Source organism: Triticum urartu, chromosome 5A, assembly GCF_056163025.1.
Source record: "Triticum urartu cultivar PI428250 chromosome 5A, HENAU_Tu73, whole genome shotgun sequence".
NCBI lineage: Eukaryota > Viridiplantae > Streptophyta > Magnoliopsida > Poales > Poaceae > Triticum > Triticum urartu.
This window is the reverse complement of record NC_141877.1, coordinates 652,267,025-652,292,995: the sequence shown is the minus strand read 5'-3', so window position 1 is coordinate 652,292,995 and position 25,971 is coordinate 652,267,025. Positions and strand designations below refer to the sequence as shown.

The following is a 25,971-nucleotide window of genomic DNA, read 5'->3' as shown; positions in this document are numbered from 1 at the left end:
TACTTGGAGAAAAACGCAAACTGATGATACCGAGTGCCTTGCTACTAATTAGATTATACTTTCGTTAGTGAATGTGTTCCTGCGCCATCCCGAATAAATAGAAACTTCAGATACAATGACCTGGGTACGTGAGCCACATCGTTCTCTTTTGAATCTCCCCTTTAGATATAGTCAGCAAGATAAAAACTTTAGACACATTTTTTTTCTATAGCAACGCACACGCAATGACGGTGCCATTGGCCGGCCGCCGGCCTCGACTAACACAACAAGGGAGGATGCGCGTCATCTGGGCCTTGGCAAGGATGTTGGGCAGATGTGTAGTAGGAGGCCATGGTCGCATTAGGTCTATCCGATTCCGAGGACCTTCTCGAGACAGACTGTCATGCCCTATCATCATGGTGACAGTCAGGCTTCATTTTTTTTTTGCGGGAACAGTCAGGCTTCATTGCGGGGCTAGGATGGATCCCTGGTAAGGCAAAAAAAAGGTATCAATCAAGGGACGATTGTATTCCCGTTGCAACGCACGGGCCATTTTCCTAGTATGAACTATGTATATACTATGTATGCTGATCACTATGAACAAGTTCTATTTCACCTAAGTCTTGATTTCAAATTTACAGTTTTGTTTACAGTGTCTGATCTTTCGCGGAGGTTTACGGCCCGTATCCGAAGCAGTGAGCGTTTTGAGGGATTTGCTAGAGTTGTTCTTAAGATCACCATCTGTGGACAGTGCACACAAACAAACATATTTGCGTCCTGCTCACCCAAACTGTGTGCTTCTCTATACCACTCCATTAACTACGCTACACTACCATCATCGAGTAAATTGCAAAAAACCACCACAATTGAGGACCCTAATTCAGAAAACCACCATCAGTTTTTTTCAAAAACCCACCATCATTGCGCTGACAGTTTGCAAAAAACGCTGATCGGTCGATTAAAAAAGTTTAAGTGAAAACCTGACAGGTAGATCCCGCTGTCAGATGTCACGTGGCAGGGGTAAATGGATGAAACAGACGGACGTTAAGCGACCAGTCAACCCCGTCCTCTGCCTCCTGGCATTTTGCCAAACAGGTAGCGGGCGTGCTAGAGTGGATGCCCGGTGCATCCCGTCGGCCACCCTACTCCCCGGCGCGCCCCTACCCGTCGGCCGCCCTCCTCCGCATAAGCCGCCGCCCCGGCGCGCCCCTACCCGTCGGCCGCTCTCCTCCGCATAAGCCGCCGCCCCGGAACGCCACCACCTGCTTGGCCCGCCGCGCCATCCTCCGCTCTGTGCTGTGCAGCGCAAAATCTGGCCGACGCCGACGCCGCCTAATCCGGCGAGGCCGAGCTCCAGCGACCCCGCGTACCTGACCGCTCCGGCGAGACCGAGCTCCTGCGTGTCGTGCCCCATCCCGCTCCGAGGAGGCAGAGCTCCAGCACGCCCGCTCCCCGGCCCGCTCGGCGAGGCGGAGCTCGGTTTGGTCGGGAGGTCGAGCGCCAGACCTCGCCGTCTCCCCCAGATGATTTGCATCAACGCCTCGGTGCCGCAGGGCATCTTCACGACGAGCCCCAGTACCTCCTACTACCTCCCGTCATCGCCCTGCTCCGGCAGGGGGCAGCAGCTGCCGCGCGCCAAGCCATCGGAGACTCGAGCTCCCCTGCTACCCCCGCGTCGACTACAAGCTCCTGGTGAGCTCCGCCTTCCCCTTCTCCCGCTCTCCTGAGTCTCCTGGCAAGCACCCGTGGCTGGGACGACGACGGCGAGGGCACCGGTGCGTTCATGCACTTGCGTTGGTGTTGACCAGAGAAGGAAGAGGAGTGGGAGTGAGAATGACGGGTGGGCCCTATGCTGGCCTAATATTTGAGTCAAACGTCGTGAGTTGTTTTCATGCCACGTCATCATATATGGGGAGCCAGCTGTCAGTTTTTTTGGGTCAAACATCTCTAATAGTCAGATCAGCGTTTTTTGCAAACTGTCAGCACAATGGTGGTGGGTTTTTGAAAAAAAACTGAATGGTGGTGGTTTTCTGAATTAGGGTCCTCAATTATAGTGTTTTTTGCAATTTACTCACCATCATCAGCTGAAACGGACGCCAGAAATAAATCAACACAAAACAAGAGAGCCCACCTGACATGCGAAGAGAGAGAAGAGAAGCAAGCAGCACATCAGGCCGCAACTCGCAAGCGCATACACACCACCACCACCGCCGCCGGACCAAAGCGCCAAAACAATGGGTGATGGAGTAAGGAGCGGAGCTCTGCCTCCGACGCACCACCAAGGCCAGAGAGAGAGAGAGAGAGAGAGAGGGAGGGAGGAAGACCTCCAGAGCACGGCCAGATGAGCGTCGGCGGCATTCCCTGCCGTCGCTGTCGTCCTGCTTGTCCTCCTGACCCCACGCCTGGTGTCGTGCGTCGACCACGGTCATCTACAAGGAGGCGTCAATGCGCGCTGCGCGCAGTGAGTGGGGGCTGCTAGCCACATCTTGCCACACTTTAACCTTGTTTGTTTCGAATTCTAGGACCAGATTCAGCTTTGGCAGTGAAACCGAATCTGGAATTCAAAATAAACAGCTATTTGGACTCAACTTTGCGAGTGAAGCTGAATCTAGATTTGGATCATTTTTAGTGCAATTTCTTGAAGCATCTCAAAGTGTACTTCGGTGGCGAAGCTATTCCCAGAATCAGCTTCGACACTAAAGCAAATCCACAGGTGATTAAAATCCAAGCGAAGCTGAAACAAACAGGGTCTTTGTCACAGCTCACCTTAGGCAAATTTGATTAAATTAGGTGAGTGTTTAGTTCTAGCCACACCTAAGGCAATAATTTTTTTATGAAAAGTGAACTCCATATGTCATAGACATAAAAAGTGTGGCAAGATTTTTTTAAGCAAGCCAAAATATGACTAATAATTTAAGCAACTCAAGTTAGACAAATATAGCAAAAATAATATGATGATATATGATAAACATAGTCATAATCCAAACAACCCCGAAGTTAACGCTCACTCCCGGCTTTCCACCGACTGGTTCAGTCCAGTGTTTCAGCGATGAGCCGACCCTGAAACCTCCAAAGGCGCACCTGCACCGCGCGTCATGGCTTCGGCCGGAGCCCCTGAGCAAATCATTACTACTACCACCAGATCACTGTCACTGACTGTACACCGCACCATCTCCGGTTAGTTTCCTCCGGCCTTGTACACCTTTCTCACGCTATCATTAGCTCGACACTACTGAAGTACTTCACTTTTAAGTACTCCCTCCTTTCCGATTTATAAAGCTGGTTGTAGTGGAAGTATTATAAGTAGTATCATGCACACCAATTAGACGTTTTGAATGATGTGGCACACAATTAAATAAGGAAAGAGAGGATGTAGTATCATATCATGATACCGTATCATATTAAATGCTCCACTAGTTTGTGTCATGCATGACAATTAATAAGACAATCTAAGATACTAACTTATGATACTATGCATTACGGAGGTAGTATCACACACTAGTATCATATGCATGATACTGGTATATGATACTCCCCATTACAACCAGCCTAAGGCTCAATTCAAAAATCTCAACAATCAAGGTAGATGATGGGTGGTGGAATATTTTTTGTAGTTTGCAAAAGCACCCAATTAATGCTCTTATTTTCCTCAAAAAATTATGTTTACGAATGCATTAATTGCAATGCATGCATGCATAAAGTGCATGCATTGGTCAGTTTTCTCTTAATACTTGCATGCAATGATTTAATGCACCTTGAAGTCTGAACATGTGATGGGAAACAACCAAATTAAGCCTTATAAAATGGAAAAACTAAAATTTTGAGATACGCCCTATAAACCGGAAATGAGGAAGTATGCTACTGTTATCAATCTAGGGAGGTCGCTGGCAGCTCTTGTTATCGATCGAGCTCGATCCCGGACACTTTCATCATTTGGCCGTGCTATATATAGGCCCTGTTTGGATCATGGGGTTAGAGCTAGTTTGGGTTAGTTGGAGGCTCAAATAACCCAAAAGTATCCAAACAAGGAGGGTTAGAATGGATTAGTTTCATCTAACCTAATTATTCTGGTGAAGAGGTGCTTATTTGAGTTAGAGTGAGTTAGAAAATAACTCTAACTCTAACTGTGTAGAGTATCCAAACAGGACCTATAGTGTCATTAAGGACAATCATTAGTGCATGCTATGCTAGCGGTATCTCCGCTTACTATGTTGTTTATTAATTACCACTATGATGCATGGCTCCATGTACGTGTGTCCGGCCCCTCGAATCATGGCGTAGTGTTTTGTCCTACCAGAGGAGAGGAGCATCCGCCTCGGCCAAGCCAAGCGAAGAAGCGGACGGGGGCCAAGACCGCAAAGGTACAAAGATAGCAATGGCGGTCGGGTTGAACGGTACTCCCTCCATTTCATAATGTAAGACGTTTTTTTAACTTTAGTATAGTGTCAAAAACGTCTTACATTATGGGACGGAAGGGATACTATACACGAGTACATATAAATAAATGTACACTGCAAGTTGGTACCTCTAAAATTAATATAAGACGTTTTAGAGCAACTCCAACGCGGCGACCCATTTCGTCCGAGCGTGTCCGTTTGAGTCGGTGCGGAAAGAAAAGTCGGCCCAACGCGTCGACCCAAACGGACGCGCGTCCTCTTTTCGTTCGCTCACCGACCCATTTCCGATCCATTTTTGAGCCGGATTTGCGTTAGCGCGGACAAAGGACGGACGCGCGTCCCCCTACTCCTCCCCCGGCTCGCTAGTCGGTGGCACATTGGACATCATCTCCCATCCAACAGCAAACCCTCGCCTGCCTCCTTCATCGCCGCCGCCGCCCATTTTTTCGGTGACTCTGCTAGCTGCCGGTGTCGCAACATCCCCTCTGCAACGCCGCCACCTCTCACGTCGCCCGCGACCGCCGTCTTGCCGCCGGGGAACCAAAAGCTTCCCACCCCCGCTCCCACGACACAGCCGCGACTGCGGCCAAGAAGTCGCCTCGCCGCTCCGGCCAGTTCCTCACCGGCACCCTCATCGCACGCCGGCACGCTCGTCGGACGCCACCAGGGCAGCTAGCTGGTCCGAGGGCGGCGCGACTCCCTTCGCCGGCCGTCTCTTTCGTGGACGCCCGCAAGCTGTTCGACAGTTTGCCAAGGTACAAAATGGACTCCACCATGAGTTTTTTTTCACAATTTTCTTTGCGACTCCGACGATTCCTCGTCCGATGATGAGGAGGAGATCTTGCCTGCCGTATTGGTCCATCACCACCTCAATAGCCAGCGCCCGTCGTTCCGTGGCTCCATTCCGGGGCACCTTCCGGCGTTGAATCACAACCGAGAGAGCGGTCATTTCCTTCTTTGGAAGGACTACTTTGACACAACAAACCCATTGTTCAAACATCGGAAATTTCGCCACTGTTTCCGTATGGGTAGACATCTTTTCAACCGTATTAGAGAGGAGGTGGTCGGCTACGATGACTATTTCGAGTGCAAAGATGATGTCGTTGGAAAGATTGGTTTCTCCTCTTATTAGAAATGCACTGGCGCCATCCGAATGCTTGCATACGGAGTGCCCGGTGATCTCATTGATGATTACGTCCGTATGAGCGAGTCTACATGTCTAGAGTCCCTATATAAGTTCTCCAAAGCTGTTATTGCTGTGTTTGGCCCTAAGTACTTGAGAAAGCCAACTCCTGAAGATACAACCCGTTTGTTGACGATGAATGCAAACAGGGGATTCCCAGGGATGCTTGGCAGACTGCATGCACTAGGAGTGGAAGAACTGCCTTTCTACTTGGGAAGAGCGGTATAAGGGACATGTCAGAGCTTGCACTATCATACTTGAGGCCGTGGCGTCTCAAGATTTATGGATCTGACACTCTTTCTTTGGCATGGCCGGATCACACAACGATATCAACGTGCTTGAGCAACCGCCAATGTTTGCTAGACTTGCCGAAGGCAACAACCCACCTGTGAACTTTACTATCAACGGCCACAACTGCGACAAAGGATACTACCTGGATGACGGTATCTATCCTCAGTGGACCACCATTGTGAAGACAATCCCCAACCCCGTCGAAGAGAAGAGGAAAAGATTTGCCCAAGAGCAAGAGAGTGCTAGAAAGAACGTCGAGTGTGCCTTTGGTGTTTTGCAATCTAGAACACGGGGCCCTTAGTATAAACAACAACATTATATATGAGATGTAACAAAAACCACTTCAACTGCATTCGAAAGCAGTACTTATATCAATTTACATATGCATATATCTTAGTAATTTTTTGATAATATTCTGCGATGCATCATTATTAATCTCATCCAATAATTTTGACTGCAGGATGCATGACTTTTACTAGGTGACATGAGGTGCCTAAATTTAAAGAAAAATAATAACAATTCAAAATTAGCTGGAATATACAAAAGTACTAGATCAACTAATAAAATCTTGCCGGTTATAAAGTGGAACTCACAAACTGCAAATGCATGGAGCCAAATAATATGTCACTTAACAGTGTCCAATTACATGATCATCAATGTCCTGTTGCAATAATGAAGACACGATCATGATCTATAAACTAGAAATCATTAAGGCATAGGCTCCTAGGATACCTTCTTTGCTACATTTGTGTCCTGGCCGCGTGGACAGCGGGAGACGGCGGACTGCCACTCGGTGTCCTTGTGGCCTCCTCGATGTTGTTCGCCGGGCCTGTTCATAGTGGCCGCAGCAGCTGCAGGCTGATGACGCAAAGTGATGGCAATGGCATCGTGGGCAGGGAAAAGTCGATGTTGTTAGGCAAGGCGATGGCGTCGCGAGGTGAATAGGTGATCGAGGGATTAGGTAAGGAAAAAACTAGGTAAAACAGAAGGTAATCGCACCAATCAAGCAAAAGATCATTCTCATCCCATCCGCGAGCAGCGTGTGCGCGTGATGGGGTTGGGATTGCTGGAATTCTGGACGTTCAGTTATGGTATCCCGCTGCTATTTGGGCTAGGCCCAACACGGCAGCACACACAACATTGCGTTTTTTCCTCTAAGCGAGCTGGCTTAATCTACGTAAGAGCACGTTCCTGGGGGCCCCTCTGTTCCGGGGGCCCGGGGCGGCCGCCCCCCTGCCCACCATCAGGGCCGGGCCTGCACACAGTGCACTTATTACCACTGCTTGCTAGCAGCGTTTTTCACCGCGTGAGTGCGTCGCTCTTTTTTTTTGCGGGTGAGAGTGCGTTGCTCTTGTGACGGACGAGTTTATTCAAAAGGTTGCCATCATATTCACCCCATCTCTGTCCCGTCGTGTCCATCGACAAAGCTTCCACGTCCCTTTCTACCTGACGAAACCATCTTTTCTTTACTTACCCAGGATCATTATCATGGTATTGTCAAAACAAAGTACTATCATTATCATGGTGCTTTACTAAGTTCATACTTGTCCAACCCAATGTCACACGAAAAAACAAGAATCCTCCTCCGTGTGTTCCCTCCTGCCGTTGCAAACTTTCAGCCGTACTATAGAGTCGGGCTGGCCATAGTGATGATATCATAGCCGGTATCATGCATTCGGAAATAGGAAATATGCCGATGTGGCAAAGAATTAAAGAAGAAAGAAGATTAAAGTAACATAGATAGATATGATCATTTATGATACTAATCTATAATACTATACACTATAGAGGTAATTAACTCTTAAGTATGCTACTGCTATACAAATCTAGGGAGCTCCAACTCTTGTTATTGATCGCGCTCAATCCCCAGACACCTTTCATCATTTGGAAGTGCTAGTCTCGGGCGACAAACACTGTCTCATTAGGGACAATCATTAGTGCATGCTATGCTAGCAGTAGCTCCGCTTATTATGTTGTTTAATTACCACTATGGTGCACGCCTCCATGGACGTGTCTCCGGCCCCTCAAATCATGGCGTGGTGTTTTGTCCTACTAGGAGGAGGAGGAGGAGCAGCAGCATCCGCCTGGGCCAAGCCAAGCGAAGAAGCGGATGGGGGCCAAGACCACAAAGGTACAATGATAGCAATGGCGATCGGGTTTGTCTCAACAACAAAAAAGCAATGGCGATCGGGTTTGTCTCAACAACAAAAAAACAAAAAAGCATTGCAATTTAGTACTTCTAAAACTAATATAAGACGTTTTTAATCATTAAAGTAGTGGTCTAAAATGTATTATTATAAAAGTTTACAGAAGGAATACCATTTGATTGCCCGTGGAAGCTTCATTTGTCAAAAGAATGAAATCAAATGCCTTAATCATGGACGACAGCTCTCTATAGGACCTCTGATTCAATTATGTTTGCTTGTTGTTACACGACCAAACCGAAGATCGCCCGCTTGCTGGAGAAGAAGTTGACGAGGACGGCGAAGGAGGCGGAAGCACAAGGGAGACGCTTCCAAGCGGCCTGGTCGTGCGCTGTTTACGGGTGGTGTGGGACCAGGTGGTCAGAGTAGTAACGAATTGGACATGGATCGAGTTGATGAATGAGAAAATTGCAGACCCTCCTCATTTTTGGCCCTTGCTCTCCAACTCCATAATTGATCGCTGCGTCTTGACCAGTGACGAAGCCACCTGTTGGCTGTGTAGTCAATTGACTACACATGTTTGTGAAAAAAGCATCATATACAAACACAACACATGCAAAAAATAATACAAAATTCATAGAAATACACATATCTTGACTACACAACATTGAGTTGACTACACATGATTAAATTCCTGACATCGCCACTGGTCTTGACGGTCAGGACGGGGGACACACAGCGAGTTGTTGCGAGCTGAGCAAGTGAGGAAGAGCTAATGTTCAAGCTGTGTAGGCAGATACTATGCCGTAACATCTTCTTGCAAAAGAAAAGAAAAGAAGTATGCGGTAAAATTGTTGATCGGAGTTCGCAGCCACATTGGCTTGAATGTAACGAATCTTGTCAAAGCACATTTGACACCGGGGCACGTATGCATATGCTGCATGGTGGTGCACTGCTCCCTTGGACTGGGACGGGGACCGACTGGTTCAGTCTTGAGCGATGACCACATGCACAGCATGAATCCTCCAAAGACGCACTTGCTGCCCTGCAACCGGACCTGCAGTGGTTCAAGGGCTCCGTACCGTACTCCTGACCAAATCATTACGACGACCCACCACCCCCTCGCTGAGAATCTCAAAGTATGAATGCTCTGCATCGCATCATCGCTACAGCGATCTTTTCGTCTCCGTTTCCGCCTCCTCCCCCGGGTGAGATCGACGACGCGATGAACGTAGCGATGGCGCTGTTACCCATGCACGGCACCTTTGATCGATCCCAGAGACATTTTCGACCATTTTGGCCGTGCTACAGTGTCGTGTCGGGAGGCACCGACCCATAATTATCATCAGGGGCAATCAGTAGTTACTGCGTGCTAGTAGTAGTAGCTCCGTTTATTATGTCGCTGAGGAAACAATGTGACTTTTATTTTGGGTAACAGTATGGCTCATGGACGACGTGTCCAGGCTCCGGCCCTTGAAATCATGGCATGGCATGCATGGCCTAGTGTTTTGTCCTACTAGACTAGAGGAGAGGTCGGCCGAGCTCAAGGGGGGCCAAAGCCGCAAAGTAGAATGATAATGGCGATCGAGTTGGAAGTTGAGTACGTACACCGGCCGTAAAAACGTGTTTACAACCTGGCACAAGAAGCAGCGTGCGTTTGCGGAAAAGGAAAAGGGCCATATGACTTAACCGTTTTTTTCTTCGAGCTAGACCAAATGCCTTGACCATGCACCATGCCAGCCGGGCTCCTGTGGCGCAGGGGTGGGGAGCAAATCTGGATGAATTTTTTTAACTTCCCACCTGACAGTGTGGCCAGGCGTGTTTTTTCCTTCCGTCGGAGCCCCCGAGCGTCCCCCCTCCCCGTGCGCTGAGTTCGGACTAGGATCGTCGGGCCAAAAAACGGACCGAGTCAGCGGATTTCGGCGTCTTGGCGGCGCAACTGAGAATTTTTTTTCAGCGCCGGAGCAAAAAAAATCGCCTTTGAAGACCTGTTGGGGACATGGCTGGAGATGCTCTAGCAACCCGGAGTGGTTCTTTGTTACTGGCGGTCAAATTTTCAGGGAAGGTTGGGTGCTGCACCCGTTAGGGCATCTCCAGCCATTCGGCCCCCCAGGGCGCCTAAATAGAGCGGCCTGGGGGCGTGCCGGGGCTAGTTCGGCCCCTGGGGGCGACCTAGCTCCCAGTCACGCCCCCAAGCGCCGGTCCCAGGATGCGGGAAATTTAAACTTGGTCGTTCCCGCTCTCAAAAGACGCCACAAATCCGGCGATCGGACGTAGTCTGGCGTTACAAAAAACAGAGCGCCGCACGCCGCAGGTTCGCGTGCGCAATGATTCACTCGGCGGGGTCGGTTCCAGGCGTTAGCGGAGTCAGCGTGCGCGGGCTCGGCGGTGTCGGAGCTGCTTCGGTGCTGGGCTGTGTCGGCGCGGCTTCGGCACTGCTGGGCGGCGATGTAGATGCGTCGTTCGGGCTTGGCGTCCGTGTGGTCGTGGGCGCGGGAGCTTGCGTCGTCGGCGTCGTCGGCGTTGCCATCTGCATCTGGTTCAGGATGAGACCGCGCTCCGCCATGTACCACGCCCTGAGCTGCTCGTCGTTGCTCTGGAGCATGTCCGCCCCGCCCATCAGAAAAGCCATGTCGGTGTTCCTTTTCTTCGCGGCGACGAAGGCGGGCGAGGGTGTGCGCGTCGCGGGGTGGCCATGGGGGAAGGTCACGTTTGGGTTGAACCCCCCGTGCGCGTCGCCGTCGGCGTAACCGGGCGACGACGATCCCCATGGAGATCTGACGCCTTGCTGTCCCCAGGGCGCGTACTGGGCGTGGCTGATGACGGGTGGATTCATCATCCCCGCGTGGTCGACCGATGAGGAAGATGCCGCCGCACGCGCCGCGTTGTCGCGGGCCTTCTTGGCAATGGCCCTGTTCCGCCGGTCGGTGGTGACTGCGTCACGTCGCTGAACTTTCACTCTTCACTCGGCGTTCGACATGTCCGGTGGCTTCGATGGCGGCGCCCTCGGCTTCTTCTACTTCGGCTGGGCCACTGTGCCAGTCGTGGTTGCCATCGCGCGCGGCATGGCGTACTTCTTCGGCGGTATGGCGGCGACTAGAAGGCGAGCTGGAGGGGGTTTGACGGGAGAAAGGGAGGGAATGGCGGGTGGAAGGCGAGCGAGCGGAGGAGATGCGAGGGAAAAGCGTCAAGAAGCGGCGGGAAAAGGCCCTCGGGTCTCCGCTAGGGCGGGCCCACGCGCCTTTTTCGCTTGTGCCGGCTTCTCAAGCGCCCCTCAGGGCGCCGGGTTCGGCCTGGGTCCGTCGGCATCAGTTTTGGCCCGAGCCGGCGAAAAACGGATTTCTGGGAACGCGACTGGGTCATTTTTTTGACGCCGGCGCGGCAAAATCGCCTGGGGAGGGCCTGTTGAGGGCACGGCTGGAGATGCCCTTACATCAATCTAGTTCTAGTATACGAGTAAAAAGAAAGGATGGGCTCAGTGCGGTCCGTAGCACCGTAGGAGTACCTCCGCATGCATGCACGCAGACCGGCTAGTGGCCAGTAAGGAAGCGATTAGCCATGCAAGGACGGGGCCGTTTTCGAGGTAGATCATCCACGCTGACACTGGTGCTAAAGGTAAAGGCACCTCCACTCCACGGTTTGCACTTGTGCGTCCAAAGAGGAAATGGGCCATCAAAGTGACAGGAAGTTTCGCGTTTTCGCTCGCACCCTCTTCTTTTCGATCGTATACTATCACTTTTGCTGCTCTGCTCAAAGGGTGGGTGCAGCTGGTAAAAGGAGCGCCCGTTGCCGTTGGGGGAGGAAAGGGAGAAAAGAAAAAGAGTGCGTACTGGACTGGAGTCCAGTAGTAGGAGACCGGCTGGGCAACTCATTCCCTGTTTGGTTACACTACTCGGTATGCAACAAAGGTGGTACTGATGGAGCACTTTGCAGGTACTGTATTATTATTCCGCGGTAGTAGTACAAGTCCGTGGTAGTAGTAGAGCACCTAGTGATGAAGCACTTTGCAAGTCCGTGGAAAGGCCGTGCTTGAGCAGCCGATGCTGTTATGTGGTAGTACGGGCAGTTATGTGGTACAGTACAGAAGCGATCCAGCATTGTTTGCTGTGCTTGACCAGTCCATCACAACATACATACACTTTTTTTTTTTGAAGGGACAACATACATACACTTCGACCACGGTAACTCTGTTTTCCCCCACTGCCCCGTTGCCACAACGATCCCAGCATCTAGTATCTCTCTGCCCCGTGCATTTCCCGGGACCTCAGTCGCCTGCTGCTCCCTGGAAAATCTCTTTTCAGCAGGCGCCAAGAGCCCATGCAGATGCCGCAGCAGCAATACCAAATCCACGGCCATGCGGCTGTGCATGCAGAGACCAGGGAGGGCTCCGGTCAAGCGAGGTCAAACAAGAGAAGGGAGTCAGTCAAAACGGGACGTAGGAAAGCAGGATCCCCTCTGATATTCTCTCTCTCTCAGCCCCGATACCAAGGAGAATCCCTGTAGCGTATCCCACCAAACCAAATTCCTTACCTCCTGTCCTGCACAAAGCCGGCTAGCTGATCTACCTAAAGCACTTAAAAGTGTAGCTAACCATTGTTACGATTGATTATTAAACAAGGATAAACTCGTGGTCGTACCGTGTGGACCGTGGGCCCCCTTGGAAAGGCCGGTGGCGATTGTCTATGTGGGCTCACCCTGACCAACGAGGGGAAAGTAGCCCTCAATTAAAAAAAACGAGGGAAGAGTGCCACAGGGGAGCATGTACATATACATACATACATACATACATACATACATAGATACACTCGCTAAAAAGTCTCTTTCTTTGCGGAAAGGAGGTTGGGCTCCACTGTTGAGCTCTGTAGCCGTTAACCCTTAACGACGTTTCTTTTTTTGTTGAGAAAGGACCGCACCGGCCCCGCCGAGAGACGACGCTCCGCAGATGTTTAACGGCGAAACTGCGGCCGGGCCCCAGCCGTACGTGCATATGCATACGCTCCTTCAAGCCCAAGCCCAGGCCCACTCGAGTGATCGTCTCACCAAACCCCGTACACAGTGCACTTATTACCAGTAGACGCGGATTGATTGTTTTTCACCGCGTGGAGAGTCGCCCTCGTGCCCATCTCATAAGACGGACCAGTTTATTCAAAAAGTTGCCATCATATTCACACACCCTCTCTGGACCAAACCATCTCTACTTACCAACAAGTATCATTATCATTATCATGCTGCTTTACTAAGTTCATCCTAAAGAAATGGTTCATACTTATCCAGTGTCACACGAAACAACAAACAAGCGTCCCTCCTCCGTGTTTCAAGATTTTTCTTTTCTTTTGCGGGGGGGCCGTTTCAAGCTTTGAGCCGTACTAGCAGTAGAGTGAAGAAGTTGAGATCACCATCTGTGGCCGGCCTGTGCACGCAACCAAACGGATTTGAGTTGCGCGCTGCTCACCCAAACTGCGTGCTTTTCTCTGCCACCCCATTAACTGCGCCACACAATAACCATCGTCAGCTGAAACGGACGCGGAGAAGAGAGCGGAAAAAAACACAAGCAGCAGGCCGCAACTCGCGAGCGCATACACACCAGACCACCACCACCGCCAGACCAGCGCCAAAACAGGGGAGGTGGAGTGAGCACCGGACCTCTGCTTCCGGCGCACCACCGAGGGCCTCCAGAGCGCGGCCAGATGGGCGCCGGCGGCATTCCCTGCCGCCTCCGCCCCCTCCTCCACCTCGCCGCCGTCCTGCTCGTCCTCCTGGCGCCGCGGCCCGCGACGTGCGCCGACCTGTACGCGGTCGTCTACAAGGGCTGCGCCAACCAAACCTTCCCGGGGGGCGCGCCGCCGCCGACCGTCGCGGCGCTCTCCTCGGCGCTCGCCGCGCAGTCCGCCTCCGCCAAGTTCTACAAGACCTCCTCGGCGTCGGCCTCCTCCGCCTCCGCCTCCGTCTTCGGCCTCTTCCAGTGCCGCGGGGACCTCTCCGGCCCGGACTGCTCCTCCTGCGTCGCCCGCGCCATGTCCTCCTGGCGCGACCTCTGCGGGGGCGCCGTCGCCGCGCGGGTCCAGCTCAACGGCTGCCTCGCGCTCTACGAGATCTCCGGCTTCCCCCAGGTCTCCGGCGTCCAGATGCTCTTCAAGACCTGCGGCTCCGGCGGGGGCGAAGCCGCCCAGGACTTCGAGACGCGCCGCGGCACCGCCTTCGCGCAGCTCGAGGGCGGAGCGGGCTCCAGCGCCGGCGGCTTCTTCGCCACCAGCTTCCAGCAGGTCTACGCGCTGGCGCAGTGCGAGGGCGACCTCTCCAACGTCGACTGCAGCAACTGCGTCACCCAGGCCGTGCAGCGCGTCGCCGTCGAGTGCGGCGGCGCCCCCTCCGGCCAGGTCTACCTCGACAAGTGCTACATTACCTACAGCTACTACCCCCACGGCGTGCCCCACGGCGGCGGCGGCGGCCTCGGAGGTACCGGTCCTTCCTTCTTCCTGGATTTTTGGCTAATTTCTGCCTCCACATTCAGTTCCAACTGCATTTAGAATATTGATTTGGTTAATTGTGCAGTGATCCAATCTGAAATCTGAATAGACAACATTAGATCGAATTGATCGTGTTTAGTAATTTTAGGCAAATGTGGTAGTAGTAGTACAGTATTATGTTAGTTGCTTCATGATTCTTGCTGGTGGCTACTACTGGCTAGTTTATGCACGTGAACTACTGTCGGTGGATTTGTTTGTACATGTGTAGGTGAGATCCTGGCAGGATTCTCTGGTTTGGAATTGATTGACGGGGATTGAGGGAGCGCCTTGTGTTTCTTGGTGCCACTCCTCTGGACGAATTTGTAGTAGTAGAGTATAGATTAGTCCCCTCTCAGGTGCTCATCATTTGGATTACAAACAAGCCTTGCATGGTCCAGTGTTTGGTAGGCAGGAGTTATGAGCGTATCTTTGCCATGTCAAAGTGGAACTCTGATGCAGACAGTGGCATGATCTTGTTGCTTTCTTGGTTGGTTGGTCAGCTTAAGATTTGAGGGACAGGGATCAATCGTGCTTGTTTATGATGGCGGATTGGCAGGATCTTCCCCTTTTCTTTTGTCAATTATGCTGGTTCTTTGCACTGTTGAGTTCCAGTGTAGGGGATGCTCATTACTGATAACTCCATCCATTATATATATACATAATCCATGCTTCGGTTCTGAACTACTGGTACTAGACTAGAAGTAGTATATGGCAGCAGCCTAGATTAGTGAGTTTTTTATGCATCTGCCTGCTCGGTCTTTGAGAAAAGCTGTTTTCCACTAGCACCTACTAGTAGTACTACTAATGTATGATTTACCTTTTCTTTTCTGGATTTACTGGAGATACGGATTCTATGATTGTACCCATGAGTAGACGTGTTATCATCCCTAGTTTGATTTTGATCTCTGTCGACTTGGCCATTCATTCTCCCTCTGCATCTCATTTCAGGGCAGCAGACAGCCAAGACTGTAGCCATCGTGCTGGGTGGAGCCTTGGCGCTGGGTTTCCTGGTCATCTGCTTGCTGTTCGCCAGAAGCCTGGTCAAGAAGAAGGACGGTGAGTAAATACCGGCACCTCACCTCATTTGATCATCAGCGTTAACTTTGCAGCTACCATTGGTCCAAAATCCAAATTTCTTGTGAATAAGATACTTACAAATTTGTGTGCTTGCTTGCAGATTACTGACCTGGAAGCATGGAGGGAGGGAGGGAGGAGCTAGGTAGCAACTGGACAAAGGAAAGCATTGGGGCATGGTGTGCATTTTCGAGAGGGGTGTTGGACGGTGGTGAGTGGGATACAGAGGGGACTGTTTTTTGGCTCTTGTTCCTCTGGCCATGTGGCGTGAGGGGTGCCATACCATACCCACATCGCATGCATGATGAGAGAGAGGGGTAAAAGGAGAGGAGGCAAGTTCAGAAAAAGAGACTGTTCTTTCCTTTGGGGCTCATGTGAATCGATTGGAATGGAACATGTTTTTGTCTTTGGGCTGTAGCATGTAGTAGTAGCAGCACTACCACCTTGGCTGGCTGCCTCTCTTGCCTAATTTAATTTAGGGCTCTAGGAGTACATTGGTTCTAATCTCTTTGTAGAATTTTTCTCCTGACAGCAAATTACATCTAGGTCTAAGCAGAAAGTAATCTAGTCTAGTCTCCTGTGATCTTCTAGTAAGGGTTTGCAGCTAGCCGCAGATTCAGACTCTGACCTGGTTGGGTAGTTTCCATGGTAATTGTTCTAAACTAGTACTCCCTCTCTAAAGAAATATAAGAGCATTTAGATCATTAAAGTAGTGATCTATATGCTCTTATATTTCTTTACCCAGTACTCCCTCCGTTCCGAATTACTTGTTGCAGGTATGGATGTATCTAGATGTATTTTAGTTCTATATACATCCATTTCTACGACTTTTAGATATATCCATTTCTGCGACAAGTAATTTAGAACGGAGGAAGTAATATCTTGTAGAGCAGGGTTTTAACTTAGTTTATTCATTGGTCAAGTACTGGTGGTCGACATTGCCGACCTCGGAACCTGCCGCTGGGTGTTTGGAGAACGTATCCTGTGCAACGCCCCAACTCATGCACCAGGTGCACCAATGGACCATGAGCCGTCGGATTAAAAATAAAGGGACATAATCCATCTATGATGAGGGCTGCTGGAACATTTGCAGAGAGACCCTTGTAGTGGCGTTGAATAGTTCCGACTTCTGAGTACTGCGAAGCGATCAACCCAGTCGTCTTCTCTTTCTCTCGCCCTCTTGTGTACCACTCGATCAGGGTTACGAAATTTCGCTCGATCTCCCCATCGCCTCTACCAATCGAGTTTCCTATCTAGCTTGTACTGATGATCTCCGCTTATTGAAGCTCCAGCAGCTGTTGTACCATCTGAATAGGCCACGCACACTCAAGTTCTTTTTGCGGTAGGCCGGCGGTGGCTCGTTGAGAGTGCTTCAGTGTGGTCCATCTGTAGGAGCTCTAAATCGAGGGCGTGCCCTCTTCTTCCTTTATCAGTACTATGGACATATTTTCTTTCATACTTCGGTCATCATTTTTCTCCATTTCGTTTTATTGCGAGATAAGTATGACCAATGCTCTTCCAAATTTAACGATGTGCACAATTAAGGTTTATGGTCCAGCACCCTTTCTATCTTTGCGTACTTTGGATATTGTAACATATTTTTGCAGCTCTTGTATCCCAACCTTAAAGCGAAATGTAACTTTTATGCCCAATAAAAATAGTTTGAATAGAAATAAACAAAGAGATCTGCTCTCTGATCCTTCATTTGTAAACAAATGTAAATGGAAAGTGTGAAACTGACTTTGTGAGATCAATACTAGTTATACATTGTAGCAATCCTCTGAAATAATACCCTTGCTGGGTGCTGATGGTTAGTAGCTTGGCTTAGTCATTTTGTTCTCTGCAACTCAAGAAACACTCTTCATGTGGCTATGATGTCTGAACAACAGTGCTTAATAATGTCCCTGGCAGCAGTATTAAATCCGTAGACATGTACTCGTTATATATGTGAAATTTCATAGGATCAACACTCTATTCGATTGTATGGTTCTTCCCCTGAACCACAAACTTGGTTAGGTACATAGCAGTTTCAGGTTACTGAAGAGAAATTTGGGATTAGGATTCTTTCCTTTGTGGTTTGCATTTCCTGTAACACATATCAGCTTACAAAGAATTAACAGAAAAGGAACAAGAAAAGCTTTAACCTGTTCCAGCAAGTGAGAACAGATTCTTCGAGTCGACACTCAAACAGGATTTTATTAGTAAGAACCATGATCTGGTACAGAATTCCGGACCTAATATTACTGAATTTTCAGCACTATAAAGATAAATGTTATCCAATCAGATCACTTTTGTTTTATCCTTTTCTTTTGGATGTAGATCAGAAAATAGATGTTGTTTGTGTTTTTCAGGTCCTCTATAAATGTTCAGTTGCAAGCTTATCTTTTAAAAAAAATGTTTGCTCTTCAAGGTAATGTTCAACTTGCATCCAGTTTCTCATTTTTAGCAATTGAAGATATCTCTTTCAACTGATCAGGAGGTTGCATGGTGATCAAGCTATATGTGAATGCTTCTGTAAAAAATGCAGTGTATGTGTAGAGAAACAGTTTCAGATACAAGAGTGACAATGTTAAACTAGAGAGCACATTAGATCTTCTGTTTTAGGAGAGGGGAATTATGTAATGTAAAACTAGGTTCTCCTTGTGATTGTTATTACCTTATACATAATTTCTTAGTCCATTTGTCTATACTAGCTAGTACAGGAGAGCTGGATATAGGCGATGGGGCATTTTTTTATAACCCGAGCTTCCTGGTTCAGCAGTAAACGAGAGGTCAAAGGAAGAACATGAGTGGCTCTGAAAGTGTGTTTTGTACGATTCAGCTGCACTACAAGGTCTAATTTGTAAATGTTTGTGCAGCCCACATCGTAGGTGGATTGTGTCCCTTCATCTTTAATTGGACGGCTCTTGGGCCATTGGTGCACCTGGTGTATGAGTCAGGGCGTTGCACAGGATACGTTCTCGGGTGTTTGGAGCCAATCTATCTAGCCAGAAATGGCTGAAAGTCTCTAGAAAATGCGCCTGAATCTGGCTTTGTCAAATGTGACATGATGTTCTCCAGATGCCCTGCACCTGATGTTCCTTAGTACTCCCTTCGTCTAGAAATACTTGTCCAAGAAATAGATTAAATAAGTGTATCTATAACTAAAATAAATCTAGATACAACTATTTCTATGACAAGTATTTCCGTCCTTTCCAGACGGAGGGAGTACTCGTTAGTAGAAGATGTGCTGGCAACCGGATGGAGCCAATGTGTAGGGATAAGGGGCTAGGGAGAGTCAGAGTTGCATGGCCGATCGGAGATGTGTTTGAATGCAAAATTTGTTTCCTCTTGGCAGGCGCATGCATGCCAGCGAGACGTGTATACTGTCGGTATTGTCGCGAGTGAAGGAATGCTTGTCGACTGCCATTCCTTTGTTCGTTTGTTTTTTGGGTGTGGAGTCGCCTACCCGTCCTTCCACGAACCACGATGCTGCATCCTGCGCCTGTTACTGGCTTGTCGCGAGTGAAATTCATGCGAGCTGAACAATTCGGCTTGTGGTGCGCGCCCCTTATTATCATCTTGCAGGGGGACAGAGATGGGCCGGCCCGCACGCGTTAGGCTTAATTTTTATTTTTTGCTTCATTTTTAGTTTTTATTTTCTTTTTTGGCTTTATTTTTTAATTCTTATTTCTAAATGCGTGAACTTTATTAAAATTGAAAAGCTTTTTCAAAATTTGAACATATTCTAATTTTTGTGAACTTCTTTGAAATTTATGTTTTTTTTTCAAATTTTGCTGAACTTTTATTTCAAGTTTGTGAACTTTTTTTTCTGCCAACATTTTTCAAATTATGAACTTTTCCGAGTCTTAATTTCTTTTCCAAACTCATGAACTTTTCTCTAATTCATGATTTTGTTTAAAAAGCATGAAGTTTTCTCAAATTCATTAACTTTTTTTTTTCAAAATCGCAAACTTCTTTTAAAGTCATGAACTTTGTTTCAAGTACATGAACTTTTTTTCAAATGCGTGAACTTTTTTCAATTCACGAATTATTTTCCAAATTTGTGAACTTTCTAAAAAGTTAACGGTCAATTGATTTGCGGTCAACGATCAATAAGCAACTGGTCCATTGGACAACCTCTCCACCCTTTTTCTGAGACAAGTCAACCTCTCTGCCTATCACTCGAACGAACTAATCAGGCGATCGAGCAGGGAGCGATAGAGTGAGGCTCTTGGGCCGGCCCATGCGAGCATGTGTATGAGAGCTGCTTCTCTAGACAGCGCAACCAATGATCTGGAGGGTCGCCACGTGTGGCTTACAAAGGCGCATGATACTTCTGTAATTTCTGTAAACTTGAGTTTCGATTAATAAAGCATGTTTACCCCTAAAAATGCTATGTGGATCTCATTAAAATGTCAGCTCAAGAAAATAATAAGCAAGAAAACAAAAATTGCTCCGTTAAGCAAGGCGTTTCTTCATCAAGAGACAATCAATCTATATCGGATTTAGGACCGGGATAAAGATACTGGAACAAGTCTCAACTTCCACTAGACGAGATGAAAAAGTTAAGAACTGGGATGCCAAAAAAGAGCCGATTTACAAGCGAAACAAAAAAACTACTACAATTGGTTGAGAAATATTTGAATCCAAACGATTTACGGAAGTGTAGCTGAAATATAGTGATACAATGTAATTTCCATAGATTTTCGCCCATTTACATTTTTTTCTCCAACCACGTAAGTTACACTTTCCTAAATCAATTGAGACTTCAAAAACTAATCTAGCCTTATTAAAAATACACTAATTTTGCCACACATTGTAGTCATTCATAGAGATACAAGGTTGTATTTGTGGGGAAGCTTATTGATTAAACCACTGGTACAACACCAGTTACACATTCAAAATAACTGAATCGATTTACAAGAAAAATGAAAAAAACTACTACAATTGGTTGAGAAATAATTGAATCCAAACGATTTACGAAAGTGTAGCTGAAATATAGTGATACAATGTAACTTCCACATATTTTCGCCCAGTTGCATTTTTCTCCAAAAACGTAAGTTACACTTTCCTAAATCAATTGAGACTTCAAAACTAATCTAGCCTTGTTAAAGATACACCAATTTTGCCACACATTGTAGGCATTCATAGAGATACAAAGTTGTATTTGTGGGGCAGCTTATTGATTAAACCACTGGTACAACACCATTTACACATGCCCCCCTCCCCCATGAAACATACTTCACATGAAAGTAACTAGTATGAAAAAATATAGAGAACTGAATTTATATTTGTGGTAAGTTTTGTTTGACACTTCATTTTAATGAAACCAATGGAATACGAGAAACTTAATTTGGCTGCAATCAAATAGCCCATAGGACATGCTCCACCATAATGCAACTGGTAGCGTCACATAAAACAAAAAAAAACAAAGAATCATGCATAAAATATCTGTGTCCATTGGTTCATGGTTATATGTAGACATGGATGGGATAAGGTTTTGGATGATGGGGTTGCAAGCTCATAAACAATACAAATATCTTCGAACTCCCTTCGGGTAGGGGGAAGCATGATGTGTTTGATCTCATCTATGTTTTGGACTAGACGAAGAATCTTGATTTCACATAGAATGCAAGTGGCATATGAGACAAACTAAAACACATCATTTATCTTCTTTATCAGTATCCGCTACTCAGTTTAGGTATCTAAAGCAGCAACAACTACTTCATAGCCTCCCTTGACAATGATCTCTTGGATTTGAGATCGGCTTGCCTCAGTGTATTCCGTGAAGAACTCCATTTATCTAGGATGTCTATTAGTACTTAAGTGCAAAGATTCAAAGGGTGTCTCATTCAATATTGAAAAGTGCAACTTGGTGAAAATGTGCAAGTTACACTTTTCACCATACCGAAATTGCACCCATCTATGTCTCAATCAACATATATTTTTTTGGGTCAAGTCTCAGTCAATTCAGAAAAGTGCAATTTGCACTTTTTCACCCAATTGTACTTTCTTAAAAAAGTGAAGGTTACATTATTCATCGAACTTAACTCAACCGAGAGGTGGCAAAACCGACCATTTACCAATTTGTCCTCTAAATTTATCTAGAATTTAGCAATAGTTTCGGCCAGCAAATTTGATTTCGTCAAATTTTCATGCAGAGTCTAAAGAAAAATAGAAGGATTTTCACCCAATTGTACTTTCTAAAAAAATTATTCATCGAACTTAAGTGAACTGAGAGGTGGCAAAACCGACCATTTACCAATTTGTCCTCTAAATTTATCTAGAATTTAGCAATAGTTTTGGGCAGCAAAGTTGATTTCGTCAAATTTTCATGCAGAGTCTAAAGAAAAATAGAAGGAAAAAAGGGGAGCTCTGTGGCAAACATAGGACGCGACTAGCCACTCCGCCAACCAAACAGTTCGTGATAACAAAAAGGGCGCGGCCTACTTGAAGCAAGACGTACTGGTTTTCATTTTTTTGTTTTCTTTTTTCTTCTCCGTTTCTTCATTATTTGTCTTTTGTTTCTTCATTAGTTTACATACACGTATATTTCTTCTCTAGTTTTTTTCATTTTTTTCTTTGGTTTATTTTGTTTCTTTCTCAGTTTTCATTTTTAGGTTTTTTGTTTCTTTTTTATTTTCATTCTATATTTTTTATATACATGATCAACATTTTTTCAAATACTTGTTCTCCATTTTTAAATACTTGTTCAACATTTTTATATACACGATCAACATTTTTCAAATACTTGTTCAATATTTTTTTATACATGATCAACATTTTTTCAAATACTTGTTCAACATTTTTTTCAAATGCTTGTTCAACATTTTTATATACATGATGAACATTTTTTCAAATACTTGTTCAATATTTTTTGAAATGCTTGTTCATCCTTTTTAAACACTTGTTCAACATTTTTCAAATTTTTCTCGAAGAGTGGTTTCTTGTAATATATGTTTTTATAATATTTTAGAAAATAAACAAAAGTACAAAAAAAGAAAGCGTAAAAAAATCCTGGAAAAAGATGTTGTGGCCTCCCTCGTTCGTGGGCCGGCCCAGCTCGCTCGCCCCTTCAGCAAGTCTGAAGCCAGACTCGCTAAAGGTACGCCCCTCAAATACTTCCTCTAGCATGTGCCACCAAACCTTTGGTAGCGGGAAGTTAGGGTCTTTGTGTGAATCTTTATTATGGTATAAAGATCGATAGAACTTCTTGAGACTACACCTAATATCCTGCCAAACTATTAAAAAACCACATGTCCAATGAATTGCATTCCACAATCATATACTATACTTATATTGTCAAGATAAACCTTTTTAAGAGCGAGCAGCCATGACTTTCGTCAAGGGTGTAAGAAAAAAAACAATAATACTGATTATTTTTGAAATTGTAATAAGGAAAATTTTGTCACCAACGAGTGGGCGGGCGATGACTTCATATCACAAATAAGTGCTAATAAGTACTCCCTTTGTAAACTAATATAAGATTCTTTAGATAACTTTAACGGGATTACTAATTCTCAGTTGACTAAGACTTAACCAAGTCTCAATCGATGCTATATTCATGGAATCTTACGTGGAGGTCTGTGCAAAATTTTCTTTTTAGCTTTTGTCTTTTCTTTCTTACATTTTACATCACTTGACTTAGATTTGATTAAGTCTTGATCGACTGAGACCTAGCCACATCCTAACTATAAAGTAGTGATCTGAACGATCTTATATTAGTTTAGAAGCGAGAGTGCATAACTACTTCGTCGTTTCATATCTGTATTTATGTGAAATTACCACTAAGAATGTGGTTTCTCCATACTGGTGGCGTGCATGGAGGACGAGGAAGCCGTGTCCGTCCATCCATTAATTAGTCGAAGGGGATGTACGTCGTCGTCACCCTAACTTTGATATTCCTGCATGATACTAGACTAGATGCGAAAGCGATCTATCAGTTGGCGATGATGGGCATGGCGGCAGCTCAATCAATAAGCTCCCGTTGCACGTACAAACACACTGAATGAACGAACATGGCATGCATCAATAATCGATCATGCATGACAGCATGATGAGTCGAGGAATGAAATTGAATGCCATTGAATTAAAACACTGTCACGCATGCAAACCAAAGATTCGCAAGCAACCAACCATGCCGGCATTGTCCCTACTTATACAGTCTTGTTAGCTGAGATTGGAAACCAAAGGCTCTGCACTACGCATGCCAGCCCAGCCCGATCGATCCATCGATAAGTTTCGGTACAAATATGTCTTCGAATCAATCAACGAGTTGATACAATTAATGCAGGCAACATATATATGTATACCCACCATGATTTACAGTGTAGTGTACTTGATTATATTACTGGACACCTGCAAACAGACAACACACACATATGCCGAATAAAAATGAAGGAATATAGACACTTACATCAGTACGTGCATGCATGCAACGGTACAAGTACGCATACGTTTACTGCTTGCTGATCATGGCTGGAATACCCGATCTTCTCTTGACCCTGACGAGGAGGCCGTTCTTCATGTGGAGTATGATGGAGAGCTTCGGCTCCACGACGTGCCCGGGCACCACCTCCACGGCGAAGTTCCACGCCACGGCCGCCACCGTCACCTTCATCTGCACCAGCACCATCTCCTTCCCGAGGCACGTCCTGGGGCCCGAGTTGAAGGCCACGAACTTGTTGGACGGCACGTACCGCAGCTTCCCGTCCTCGGAGATCCACCGCTCCGGCCGGAACTCCCGGCAGTCGGCGCCCCACACCCGCTTCATCCTCCCCATGGAGTAGTTGAACACCAGGATCTTGTCCCCGGGCCTCACCTCGTGACCGCTCGGCAGCACGTCGTGGGCGGCCACCGCCTTTGTCTCCACCGGCAGCGACGGGTAGAGGCGGAGGCACTCGCACACCGCCGCGTGCAGGTACAGCAGGTTCTTCAGCTCCCCCGCCTCGAAGGCCACCATGCCGTCGGGTCCGACGGGTCTCCGGGCAGCTATGGGGGCCAGCTCCTCCAGGAGCTTTTTCTCTACCCGAGGGTTCGTGGCGATGAGGTAGGAGAACCACGAGAGGGCGGAGCTGGTGGCGTCGCGGCCCGCAACCAGGAGGTTCATGGTCATGTCCCGGATGTACGTGTCCGCGTCGGGGTCGCCCGCTATCTCCTCGTCGCAGATGAACGAGGACAGCAGGTCGGCCGAAGACTTGTTGGCGCCCTGCTTGCTGTAGGCGGCTCTCCGGCTAGCAATGGTGGCCGCCACGAATTCGTCAGCCGTACGCCGCGCGGCGGCGTTCTTCCTCTCATGCCCGACGTCCAGCCTCCGCATCACCTTCCAGCACGTCACCGGCATGATGTGCCGGACGAAGACGGTGCGCAGAACGTCGTCCATGGCGCGCGCGAAGGGCACGTCAGGCAGGCCGATGGCCAGGCACCCGGGGTCGACGCCGAAGACGAGGTTGCATGTCGTGTCAAAGGACCAACGCGTGAACACGTCCTGCAGGTCGCACGTCGTGTCGGAGTCGGCGGCGTGGGCGAGGAACGGGAGCACGCTCTGCTCCACCTTGTCGAGGCTGGACTGCGCCACAAAGGAGCGGTACCGCGGGGTGGTCATGAGCATCTGGGCCTTCGTCCTCTGGCTCCGCCAGCGCTCGCCGTCGGAGTTGAAGATGCCGCCGCCGAGGATGTCGAACATCTGGGCGAACACGTCGCCCTTGGGGTAGTTCTCGAAGTTGGAGGTGAAGATGTGGCGGACGTTGGCCGGGTCGCAGGTGATGAAGTAGCGGAAGCCGGCGAACCAGAAGCGGCACTGGTAGTTGAGGCCGGAGAGGGCCAGCATGCCGGTGACGCCGTCGAAGATGCGGTGGATGTTGGAGACGATGGCCGGGATGATGCCGACGATCGGCCATTGGGTGAGCCCCGGGGAGCGCCGGCGTCGCGTTTTCTCGGGTTTCACGGCGCGATAACGAAGCAGTAGCACGAGGAGGCAGGCGGCCGACAGGAGAAGCTGCAGGACGAAGAGCCAATCCATGTCCATGTCCATGGCGGAGAGCAGTGCACCACTCGACATGCGTACGTGCATGCAGAACGTGGTGCAAATGCAACACTGGGACGCACGGGATGACTAGCAGTAAATCGTACGTGCTGAGCATGGAGGTGGATGGTGGTGCTTATATACGCGCGCTGCGGGGGGCACGCACGTCCCTGGCTAATTAATTGTCCACCCATTCAACAGCTAGCTATCAGTCGGTATTTCATGACACGAGAAATGTGGTCACAAAAGGTATTGATTAAAGGCAGCCCTTTTAGTTAGCATATCTGGTATGTCCACAGTGTAATTCCGTTGGCAGAGTGACTACTTAGGCCAAGGAACAGTGGTGAGGGGATAATAAGAGCGGGCCGAAAACCTTTTTCACGAGTAACCC

At 47.9% G+C, this 25,971-nt stretch overlaps 2 protein-coding genes across 2 annotated transcripts; one reads left to right on the top strand and one right to left on the bottom strand.

The window, feature by feature from the left end:
* The first annotated feature begins 13,394 nt into the window (after nt 1-13,394).
* Nucleotides 13,395-15,982, top strand: LOC125511401 (plasmodesmata-located protein 2). Its single transcript, XM_048676763.2, has 3 exons — nt 13,395-14,450; nt 15,449-15,556; nt 15,678-15,982. The coding sequence occupies exons 1-3, from the start codon at nt 13,682-13,684 to the stop codon at nt 15,683-15,685; spliced, it is 885 nt and encodes a 294-aa protein (XP_048532720.1). The 5' UTR covers nt 13,395-13,681; the 3' UTR covers nt 15,686-15,982.
* A 7,813-nt stretch (nt 15,983-23,795) lies between these two features.
* Nucleotides 23,796-25,709, bottom strand: LOC125530672 (noroxomaritidine synthase). Its single transcript, XM_048695066.2, has one exon. It carries the CDS (start codon nt 25,626-25,628, stop codon nt 24,015-24,017), a length of 1,614 nt encoding a protein of 537 aa, XP_048551023.2. The 5' UTR covers nt 25,629-25,709; the 3' UTR covers nt 23,796-24,014.
* Nucleotides 25,710-25,971: the final 262 nt, after the last annotated feature.